The sequence below is a fragment of the Neoarius graeffei genome, chromosome 15, assembly GCF_027579695.1.
Source record: "Neoarius graeffei isolate fNeoGra1 chromosome 15, fNeoGra1.pri, whole genome shotgun sequence".
Classification (NCBI taxonomy): domain Eukaryota; kingdom Metazoa; phylum Chordata; class Actinopteri; order Siluriformes; family Ariidae; genus Neoarius; species Neoarius graeffei.
Window position 1 is genome coordinate 62,475,083 of NC_083583.1, and position 12,023 is coordinate 62,487,105.

Sequence of the window (12,023 nt, forward strand, 5' to 3'; positions counted from 1 at the left end):
GTATTATAGCTGGCCTAAAGTAAACCCTAAACTGCTACACTAAACGACAGTCACCCTTGGGCCGCGCATTTACAAGAGTAGGTTTAGGAGTATTCAGGATTATATTCTTACAATCCCCTCTTTAATACTCTGACGCAAGCCCAGAGTATTATTCACACCCCAGTCATGGCCGACACAGGGACATAACCTGTGTGCGAGATCATCATATTATATATACAATCCATGCAACAACGGAAAAGAAACGGGCCACAGGCTGAGCCATGTCATATTAACCTCAGAGTAGTTAGACGGGGCTATTCGGACCGGAAAAGGAGCGCTGCTGTCATGGGGTAACAAAGAACACACATAACAGGGTTTACTCATATTCATTGATGTTTTTACAGTGAAGTTTACATATTTCTAAAACTCGTTATCCCTTGGGTCCCGGTGTATTGCTTGTGCGGGTAACCCTGCCCCAAGCGTTGAGATCAGCACGATGATGAAGAAAGTCATACTGGTCACTGACTTTGTTCTCTAATGCTCACAGGGTGCAGACGGCGAAAAATGTCACAGGCTCCCGTGCTTTTCAGACTCTTCAGCCCAGAACTTTGCAAGACTCACCAACCATCCCCTCTTTGTAGATCAGCCGAAACTGGATTGCTCCAGATGCTGGAAGGGGATCCCTGAAAAGGCCGTCAGCTATTGTCACAGCAACTTTCTGAAACACAAAAGTCTGTTAAGCATCAACAATATAGATTTCTATTACATTGGAGCCTTCTTTATTCTGCTGGCATGGATCCACTGTGGAAAAAGGTCCGTTAGCACAGCCGTGCGAGTTACAGCGAGTACATCGGTGGGCCCACTGTAGGGTGACTCCTCCATGGGAGCGTTTAGTTTAGCGAATCTCTTTACTAAAACTCTGTCCCCTACCTCAAAGGGGTGAGTGTATGCCTCTGGAATGGGAGGCTTTTTGGAATTTACTCTCGCCCAATACTCATCCAGCACCCGCATGAGACCCACCGCGTACTCGCTGAGATGTACTTCAAGATCACCCATTCCTATAACCTGCATGCCTCTACGCCAAGGGACAGGAAAGGGGCGTCCCATGACGAGCTCGTACGGAGATAAATTGTCGAGAGCGACCTGAGCAGTCATGCGCATATCAGCGAGGACCAACGGTAAAACTTGGACCCAATTTTTCGTGCCTGCGTCTTGCATAGCCTTACGCAACTTACCCTTAATTGTTCTATTCGCGCGCTCCACAATGCCAGAGGACTGTGGATGGTATGGGATATGAAAACGCCAATTGATCTTGAGGTCTTTACATAGCTCCTGCGTTACCTTAGAGGTGAACGGCGTTCCCTTATCAGAGTCAATTCCTACCGGAAGACCGTAACGTGGGATAATTTCCTGTGTAAGTTTGTTCACTGCTGTTCGGGCGTTCTCTTTGCTACACGGGAAAGCCTCAATCCACCGTGAAAATTTGTCAATCATGACCAAAAGGTATTTGAACGGGCCCTGCTTTGGCATGTGAGTGAAGTCGATCTGCCATTCTTGGAAAGGCGTGTCGGGTATGGGAAGGTGCTGATGTACCGCGCCTGGTTTAGATAGATTATTCTGGGCGCACGTTAAACACTTGTCCAGAATGTTGTGTGCATCTGTGTGCAAATTATTGATGCAGAATGTTCTGTTCATATCCTCCACTACCCCTCTTCGGCCGCGATGAGTGGGACCATGGAACTCGCGGACGAGAAAGGGAGTACAGTAACGAGGTAAACAAAGACGGCCCTGTGCGTCAAGCAAAACGCCACTCTTCTCTGTCGCGCCCTGGGCGTCCCAGAACTGCGTATCTGCCACAGAGGCCGAGGCCTGGATAGAAATGAGATCTATGTCAGGTAAGACAGCGCTAACCATGCGATCAGTAGAAACTAAAGCGCAGTTAAAGCCTGGAGGCAGGACACCGGATGCGGCTGCAGCTTTAGCGACTCGATCAGCGAATGAATTGCCCTTTACTTCAAATGAGTCCCCTCTTGTGTGCGCGCGTGTCTTAACAATGGCCAACGTGCACGGAAGGAGACAGGCGGTGATTAAATCAGTAACAAGTGAAGAATGAGAAATGGGCTTACCGTCGGCTGTCGTAAACCCCCGAGACGCCCAAATGCGGCCGAAGTCGTGCGCCACGCCGAAAGCGTAGCGTGAGTCGGTGTAAATAGTAACGTCTGTGTCTTGAGCCAAAATACACGCGCGAGTCAAAGCATAGAGCTCCGCAGCCTGAGCAGAAGAAAAAGGCAAAGAATGAGCTTCAACAATTTCATCAGGGAGGCGACAAACAGAGTAACCACACAGGAACACACCATCCGCAGGGCGGGAACAGGAACCATCTACAAAAAGAGAATCGCCTGTGGAAAGAGGGGTGGAGTGTAAGTCTGGGCGGATGCTAGTCTCAAAAACGATATTAGAAAGACAGTCATGTGAGTCAAACGCAACATCGTCATCCTGTGAGTTAAGAAGACGCTGAAGAGCGTGGGCGACAGAATCAAACGACGAGGAGGGCTTAACAGTGAGATGCTCTGTGGCCAAAAGAATAAACTCATAGCCAGAGCGACGCTGAGCAGACAAATGCTGAGTGCTAAGATTCCGCAGAATGTGCACAACGTCATGTGAAGTGTGTAAAATGAGCGGATGCGACAAAACAAGTTTTTCAGCGTCCGTGACCATGAGAGCACACGCAGCAACAGCCCTAAGACAGCCAGGAAGCCCTTGTGCCACAGCGTCAAGAGTTTTAGACAGAAACGCGCAAGGTCGCATGCCCCCCCCGTGCTCCTGAGCCAGCACCCCAGAGGCGGTCCCCTTCTGATTGCACACATACAGGTGAAACGGCAAACGATAGTTCGGCAGCCCGAGAGCAGGGGCGGAGCACAAAGCTTGCTTCAGAGCCTTGAAGGCCATTAGCATGTCCTCAGTCCAGACCAGGGGCTGAGTCAAAGGATCTGAGTGACTTATAGCTGAACGCAAACACTTGTCATAGATTGAACAGTCAGGGATCCATTGACGACAGTAATTGATGAGGCCCAGAAATGCCATGAGAGCGTGCTTGGTTGCAGGCACCTGAGTGTCCATAATGACTTGAACACGTTCCGGGCTAAGCCTCCTGGAACCCTGGGAGAGGTCATGTCCCAAGTAGCGAACAGTTGTGAGGCAAAACTGCAACTTCGTGCGGGAGACCTTGAAACCCTTCTGCGCCAGGAGTGTGAGGAGAGACAATGTGGCGGCAGCACAAGCGTCTTGATCCTCCGCCGTTACCAGGAGATCATCCGCGTACTGGAGCACCGTGGAGCCCCGGGGAAGACAGAGATCAGCCAGCGCGTCCCGCAATACGGCAGTGAAGACCGCCGGTGAGTCAATGAAACCCTGTGGCAACCGCGTCCACGTGTATTGTCTTCCCCTGTGTGTGAAAGCAAACAGGGGCTGAGTCTCATGGCCCACAGGAACACTGAAAAAGGCAGAGCACAAATCAATCACAGAGAAATAAGCATGGTCACACGGAATAGAAGACATAAGAGAAGGAACGTCAGGGACCACTGGAGCCACGGGAACGATGAGTTCATTTATTTTACGTAGGTCTTGAGTGAGGCGCCATGTGCCATCCGGTTTTGGGACCGGGTTCACTGGGGTGTTATACGGGCTGACACAAGGAACCACGACACCTTGCTGCAAAAGAGATTTTAGAATATTGTCAATACCATTGAGCTTACTAGGAGACAGAGGGTATTGTTTAACATAAACAGGTGTAGAGTGTTTAATAACAGCTTCATACGGAGAGCAGCTCACAGAGCCCACATCGTCCTTATGATCCGCCCACAGGGTGTTAGGAAGAGCAGAGAGAACAGGGGAAGGAGCTTGGGACGTACAAGCAGCGTTCAGAATGTTATGTGGCAGCACAGAACTGGATAGGGCAAAAACATCAGGCGGAGAAATACCTAGTTAACTGCTCACGCAGGAGCTGCAAAGCATTCGGTGTGTCCCTCCAAAAAAATGTCGACACGGTGCGCTGACGCGGACGGCCACCTTCCTGAGCCGGAGCTATTTCTTCCTTTATATTCACAGCGACGTCATTTCTAGGTTGCAACACATCGACTATTTCGAGCAAACGCTCCTCATCATATAATCTGTGTCAACTGATGAGGTGTTCAAGTGTGCGAGCTGATCTGAACAGAGCTGCCAGACATACACATACAGAGGGCTTCCAAACCCATACTGCACACCGCACATTTCACTTACTTCAATAGTTAGTCCATCTGGAGTGGATGTGAGATTTACTTCTAATTTGCACATTAAATCATGTGCTAACAAATTTACTGGACATGTATATGAGATGAGGAATGAGTGGGACGTAACTATTCCTCCCTCGCTTTACATGGGAGGTTGACTGAGAAAGTTTTGGTTTTGGAATAGCCTTTAAAACAGGTCTCGGGGTGTAAACACCCTTTGATTTATCCCATACCTTCTTCATGTCAAACCATTGCTTTCGTAAATCATACGGTGCGCTGAAGCAAGGAAGCCTGGATTAAACGTCCCATCACGGGGATACGATGGAATCTGAGGATTTGCCTCCGTCCACCCAGCCAAATTGTCCAGCCATGGCGTAACGTAATAGCCTAAACCGCACTTATTCATCCATTCCGCCGGGGTGTCTGTGACCTCAGGTTTAGGATACGAGCCCCCCATCGTACCGTAAAGCAAACGGATCTGAACAGAAACAAACAGCAGATATTTATCCAAATTTCTATAGCGCGCTCTTCCTGGACTCGAACCAGGGAAAACAAAGCCCTCCTTAGGGCGCTACACAAATTTCTATAGCGCGCTCTTCCTGGACTCGAACCAGGGAAAACAAAGCCCTCCTTAGGGCACTACGGAGCTACTTCCAACCAGGTAGTCAATCAAACATGTCTTACCTGATTGAGAGTATCACGTCGAGGTCACCAAATTGTTAGGATTGCGCTGCGTGCTGTTCAGATGCGTTACAAGGAGTACTCCGAGGACAAAAAGAGAGCAAACCACATGACTTAAATCAATCTGGTTTATTCTCAGCCGTGCCCCAACGCGCAGCTGCGTCGGGGCTTTATATACACTCTTCACAGGGAGTATCAGCAGTGGAAAATTATGGAATGTGCTTTGCACACTCAGTATCAAGGTCACAAGAGTTATGCACAGTTCAACAGGATGTTTCACACAAAAACATAGACAAAATCAGGATATGAAACGGGAACAGAACATGTGAAAGTGCAAAATGTACAGAGCAGCACGTATTATAGCTGGCCTAAAGTAAACCCTAAACTGCTACACTAAACGACAGTCACCCTTGGGCCGCGCATTTACAAGAGTAGGTTTAGGAGTATTCAGGATTATATTCTTACAGTTACCCTGGGGTCTTTTGTGACCTTGCTGACTATTACACCCCTTGCTCTTGGAGTGATCTTTGTTGGTTGACCACTCCTGGGGAGGGTAACAATGGTCTTGAATTTCCTCCATTTGTACACAATCTGTCTGACTGTGGATTGGTGGAGTCCAAACTCTTTAAAGATGGTTTTGTAACCTTTTCCAGCCTGATGAGCATCAACAATGCTTTTTCTGAGGTCCTCAGAAATCTCCTTTGTCCATGCCATGATACACTTCCACAAACATGTGTTGTGAAGATCAGACTTTGATAGATCCCAAACAGGGTGCCCACTCACACCTGATTGTCATCCCATTGATTGAAAACACCTGACTCTAATTTCACCTTCAAATTAACTGCTAATCCTAGAGGTTCACATACTTTTGACACTCGCAGATATGTAATATTGGATAATTTTCCTCAATAAATAAATGACCAAGTATAATATTTTTGTCTCATTTGTTTAACTGGGTTCTCTTTATCTACTTTTAAGACTTGTGTGAACATCTAATGATGTCATATACAGAAGTCTGAGCTCCTACAATCATCAACATACAGCACAGACGTTTCTCCAACAGCTACAGACTGACGTGTAATAATGTCATACTGTACATATATATGATATGGTCATATTTATGCAGAAATATAGAAAATTCTAAAGGGTTCACAAACTTTCAAGCACCACTGTGTGTATGTATGTATGTATGTATGTATATAAAATCACTGTTCACCAAGAATTCAATGGTTAACAAGAACAACAACAGTAATTCATTCATCATTTACAGTTGTAACCAGAAGTTTACATACAGTTTAGAAAAAGACAAACTTTTTTTTCTCCATGTCTGACAGTAAAATTGAGGAAACTTTTCCTGTTTTAGGTGACTTAGGATCCCCAATTTTTTATTATTATTATTTATTTATTTTTTAATCTGTAAAATGTTGAATAATCAGATAGAGATTTTCATCTCATCTCATTATCTCTAGCCGCTTTATCCTTCTACACGGTCACAGACAAGCTGGAGCCTATCCCAGCTGACCATGGGCGAAAGGCAGGGTACACCCTGGACAAGTCGCCAGGTCATCACAGGGCTGACACATAGACACAGGCAACCATTCACACTCACATTCACACCTACGGTCAATTTAGAGCAGGGGTCACCAAACTTTTTTCTCTGGGGGCCACATTGTCGTTCCTGACTATGATGGGGGCCGGGGTCGGGTCAGCTATATCACATAGAATTGTATAACCCAGACAAATATGACCACCAGCAGGCCTCATTGTGTAGTAGAGATTACTAGCCTGGCACGGCCATCCCCACTACTATATCCCCACTACTATATCAACACTTGATTCCTGGCACATATTTGTTTATCTTTACTAGTGGTTTGCAAAAGTAGTAATCAAGTCTTCACACTTTGTTTTAATTTGAAATACCACTGATATTCCATTTATTTATTTTCTAATAAAAATAATATCAAAGCTGTCAAGGTAAGAAACATCTGTCTAGTTGAGGTGATTGACACTGGCAAAGGTGAGTGGAAAATTATAAATTGTAGGTAGGCCTGTTGATATTATTAATAATATAAATAATAATTGTATGCAGCACTTAATAAAGGTCAAATAAATAGGCATATAAAATAAATACATTTTAAAAAACAGTGAAATTATAATAATATGAGCAATAGATCACAGCAGCTGTGCTGTGTCCTGCACGTCATTGCTCTCATCCATGGCCAAAGCAAAAAACTCGAATTCTAACGCTTTCTCATTCAGCTGGTCATACACGTTGTCCCCCAAATCTTCGGTTCGCCTGGTCATAGTAGGTGCGGAGAGACTCACCGCGTTGAGCGCATCCTTCTTGTCGGGACACACCTCCTCAGCCACAGCAAGCATGCATACTTTAACAAAGTCCCCATCAGTAAACAGCTTTCCATGGGTAGCTAGTAGGTGAGCTACCTTATAGCTAGCTCGGACAGCAGCCTGGTTGATCTGGGTTTGGTGAAGGAATACATTCTGTTGTGCAGCCAGTCCGCATTTCATCCTCCGAATCCTGTCTTCTCTTGTTTGCCCTCGCAAACTAGCATACTCTTTGTGGCATAGTTCGAATTACTACGTGGGAGCCAATGGGAGCTGAGCTCCCATTCCCTCAGGCTCCCATGAAAGAAGCAAACTTAATTTTCTGTGCAACTCTCTCAAATACGTCATATATCACCATAATAAGCTTGAATAGCCTATATCACCATATAAATATAAATAAAACTCATTTCATTTCCGATCACCATGCAGCCATAACTTTGTATTGAACGTGTTATTAAACCGCAACATGTACGGCTGTACTTCACCACCACACCACTATGCGCGCAAACTGAAATTTGCAGCCTGCGAAATCGAATGTGAAGTTAAGTCCGAAGAAGACTTGTCCTCTAGCTCACAACGATCTTCCTTTGTTTAACAATATATATAATTATTTATATATATATATATATATATATATATATATATATATATATATATATATATATATATATGCAACACCGTGTGTGTGCGTGCGTGCGTGCATGCGCGCGCCTGTGTGTGAAAGCTGTGCACTGCAGTGCGCAAAAGTGCGCTGGTCCAGGAGAGCGAGTATGCATTGCTTTTTTTTTTTTTTAAATAGAGACCCCCATAGGGTCAAATTTATAATTCGAACCCTGCTTTGTGGCGGGTTTCATAGTGACGACGCAGATTATATTCTTTGAAAACCGGCACACTTTCTTTACATGCAAGACAAACTGCACGGTCCTTACACTGAACGAAAAAATAATCGGTGGTCCACTGTTCTTTAAAACTCTGCACTCTGTCAGCTTTTCACTTACCGCTAGCCATTTTGGGGTCATTCCACGCCAAACGTCCGAATGCTCCCGCTCGACCATCTCAGATTTACCTGAAAAAATTCCACGAGGTTCACACACTTCCCAATAGGAAAAGTCCCAAATTTCAGCTCCCAACTCATTATAGTTTTGTCATAAAAAAATATTTAGGCAGCTAACCCCAGACACGTTTTCAGCAGAGTTTTCTAGGGAGCCACTTTCACATTGCTGTATCTAGAAAACTATTTGAGCTAGGTCTTTCAAATTTCCAAGGGCTACTATCTGGCTAAAGTACTTGTAGTAGATGGACTTTTACACATGTGCTTTTGGTTTATCATAGCGTTCTGGCGGCTTGAATTTGCTCGAAAATTCAACTCTTCAAATCTGGCAGCATATTTGAAGGACTGTTGAAAGTGTAATATTAAAGATAGAGGCTTGATATTGCACATGCACCTTACCACACATGCTGTGTACTTTGTATTCAAAAACTGTCCCTCTGTGAAGCATGGTCTAGAAGATATTAAGGTTTAAAAATTGGAAAAAATAATTTGGTGCCATTTTTGGCATGGTATAGCAAAAAAATGATAGGTCCCACCAACATAAAATTGGCTGTTTTTGAAAGATTAGATGTATGTTTCTAACATATCCAAAAATTGTGATGGTGTTTTGCCTTAATGTTGCAAAATGATTTTTTGAAAATGAGGTGTTTGCATATATACACAGCATTCATGGCCTATGAAGGCACTTCCAGATGCTAAGAACACGCCATGAATTTATTTTGCACAGCTTAAACTTAATAAAATGCTTCATTTGATTCATGGTAAAGTACACTAGAAGGATAGCCTATATGCCATTTTTAGGTATTGCAATATTGGAACTCCAATATTGGTGAAAACTGAAACTTGTCACAAACCATTACATATCTGTTGTACCATGATTTAAAAGAAAAAAAAAAACTGTATGCATTGGCAACTTAGGGAAAGCTATTGTAAATTATCTGAACTCTTTAATGAATCTTTCAGATGCTTCGATGTCACATTCCTGAATTGTATATAGACGTCCAGTTGTAGTTCTAGGAGCATCTATTTTAGAGATGTGGTCATCATAGGAGCAGCCCATGACGTTGAAGGGACTGCAGCACACCAATGTAGCATTTCCTTGGTCTTGTGGCCAACTTCTTCAACCTTTCTCTTAATGTACGCTTCCTTATCCCTGGGACTGACTCGTGAGATTTTACATGGGGAAAGTCCAATAGCAGTGAAGCACTTATCCAATTGGTCTTTTATGTCTTCCTGTTGTACATAGTCAACATGATCATGATCATGATCAACATGCTCTTGCAATGGAACTTTGACTGACACTTTATACATATGCTTCTTGCACTGCATGCATACTTTCATTCCAGCCTTTACAGATGTCTTTCCAATGGCCTCTGCTTGGGACAGAGAGATGATGCGAAGATTTTTTTTCATAGGTCTTGCATGTAAGCCATATGGGTTGCTGCAGTTTTTTTGTAGAGAAGAGTAACAATCCAGGTTTATTTTCTTATGGTACAAACATATAGTTGCATCAGGTGGTACATCATCCTGCAGACTACACCTGTGCTTCAGGAGCATTTGGTCATCTTTTGACAGAGAAGTGATGGATACCAGTTGTCTTGGTCTGAAACAATAGAAGCATAACATGTCAAAATGATGGTCAATCAGCAAAGTTGCAAGAAAAGTATTAATGTAAAGTAAGTATTAAAGTAGTTAGACTTACATTGCATAACTCGGTGTAATCCAACCTGTGGCAGTCTTCAGCACATCCCAACACAGCTCCAATAAAACATGGAGCCAAAGATGCCATCTTGAAAACTGTGAGCCTGCTCATTCTAGTCATTTAAATAGTCAATCTGATTGCAAGTGGCTCGTTCTAAATACAGGTGTGAACATTTACTAGAGTGCCTTGGAATCTGATTGATGTGGGGATGGTATGAGACACTTGCATCCACATTATGTTCTGCAGTGTGCATGCTCAATTTGACACATTTCTGTTTCTATACCTAATGATTACATATAAGTTGACCTTCAAATATAGTTTATCATGAATCAAATGAAGCATTTTATTGAGTTTAAGCTGTATGTAATGAATTTAAGGCGTTCTCTTAGCATCTGGAAGTGCCTTCATAGACCATGAATGCTGTGCATGTGTGCAAACACCTCATTTTCAAAAAATCATTTTGCAACATTAAGGCAAAACACCATCACAATTTTTGGATATGTTAGAAACATATATCTAATCTTTCAAAAACAGCCAATTTTATGTTGGTGGGACCTATCATTTTTTTGCTATACCATGCCAAAAATGGCACCAAATTATTTTTTCCAATTTTTAAACCTTAATATCTTCTAGACTATGCTTCACAGAGGGACAGTTTTTGAATACAAAGTGCACAGCATTTGTGGGAAGGTGCATGTGCAATATCAAGCCTCTGTCTTTAACATTATACTTTCAACAGTCCTTCAAATATGCTGCCAGATTTGAAGAGTTGAATTTTCGAGCAAATTCAAGCCGCCAGAACGCTATGATAAACCAAAAGCACATGTGTAAAAGTCCATCTACTACAAGTACTTTAGCCAGATAGTAGCCCTTGGAAATTTGAAAGACCTAGCTCAAATAGTTTTCTAGATACAGCAATGTGAAAGTGGCTCCCTAGAAAACTCTGCTGAAAACGTGTCTGGGGTTAGCTGCCTAAATATTTTTTTATGACAAAACTATAATGAGTTGGGAGCTGAAATTTGGGACTTTTCCTATTGGGAAGTGTGTGAACCTCGTGGAATTTTTTCAGGTAAATCTGAGATGGTCGAGCGGGAGCATTCGGACGTTTGGCGTGGAATGACCCTTTGCTGTCCTGAACACTGACAGTTCTCTGCGCGTGCGCTGCCTGTCACTGCTTGATCGCGAGCATATGACGAAAATTCGGAAAATATGAATAGTTCATTTTATAACTAAATATCAATTTTAATTGATAAAATCAACAAAATACAAGATGCAGACATGTTGTTATTTGCCAAAAAGCAATTTAAAAAAATAGGCCATGACCACTTTTGGGGATTGCCTCATAGGGCCGGTTCAAGTGATGGGGGGCAGAGGGGCTGGTCAAAGGGGGGTGGCGGGCCGGATCTGGCCCGCGGGCCGTAGTTTGGTGACCCCTGATTTAGAGTCACCAGTTAACCTAACCTGCATGTCTTTGGACGGTGGGGGAAACCAGAGCACCTGGAGGAAATCCACGCGGACATGGGGAGATTCTGGCATCAACATGACAGAAGGTGGATTTATGTTGCATTCATGGCCCAAGAATGTTCAAACTGCAAAGATTTGGATGCTTTTTGTGAGAAGTTCACGGGCACATTGGGCGCCTATGAAGTGGTCTCTCCTCTGCTCTGCACATTTTACTGAAGACTCATACGAGACCTCTGATCTGTTGAGAAGCGTTGGCTATAAGCCTATATTGACAGAGGGTACAGTACCAACAATTAAATTAAACTACAAGAAAAGGAAAGTATTTATTTTATTTATTTATTTTAAAAAGGAAAGTAAGTTTAGTTGCACCAGTTCTCCCGGAGTGTGAGCCGAGGGTTGTTGGTAAAACTTGGGACAGAATGGGATGTGACATATTATCGCTCGGGCAGTGACCTCCCCGGAGTTGTTGCTAAAACCAGTGACGTTCCATCCCGTCCCGGGTTTTATTAATTGCCTGAGCCGAGCAGTAATG

The 12,023-nt window shown here is 43.7% G+C and overlaps 1 protein-coding gene across 1 annotated transcript; it reads right to left on the reverse strand.

The window, feature by feature from the left end:
• Positions 1-225: 225 nt before the first annotated feature.
• Positions 226-4,958, reverse strand: LOC132899684 (protein NYNRIN-like). The gene is made up of 2 exons (XM_060941744.1): positions 4,935-4,958; positions 226-3,472 (listed from the first exon to the last, which is right to left on the reverse strand). The coding sequence occupies exon 2, from the start codon at positions 3,097-3,099 to the stop codon at positions 742-744; it is 2,358 nt and encodes a 785-aa protein (XP_060797727.1). The 5' UTR covers positions 3,100-3,472; positions 4,935-4,958; the 3' UTR covers positions 226-741.
• Between the last annotated feature and the right edge of the window lie 7,065 nt (positions 4,959-12,023).

Excerpts from the sequence above, each read along its gene's own strand:
- LOC132899684 (XM_060941744.1), bottom strand. The coding sequence starts at position 3,099 with ATGGACACTCAGGTGCCTGCAACCAAGCACGCTCTCATGGCATTTCTG.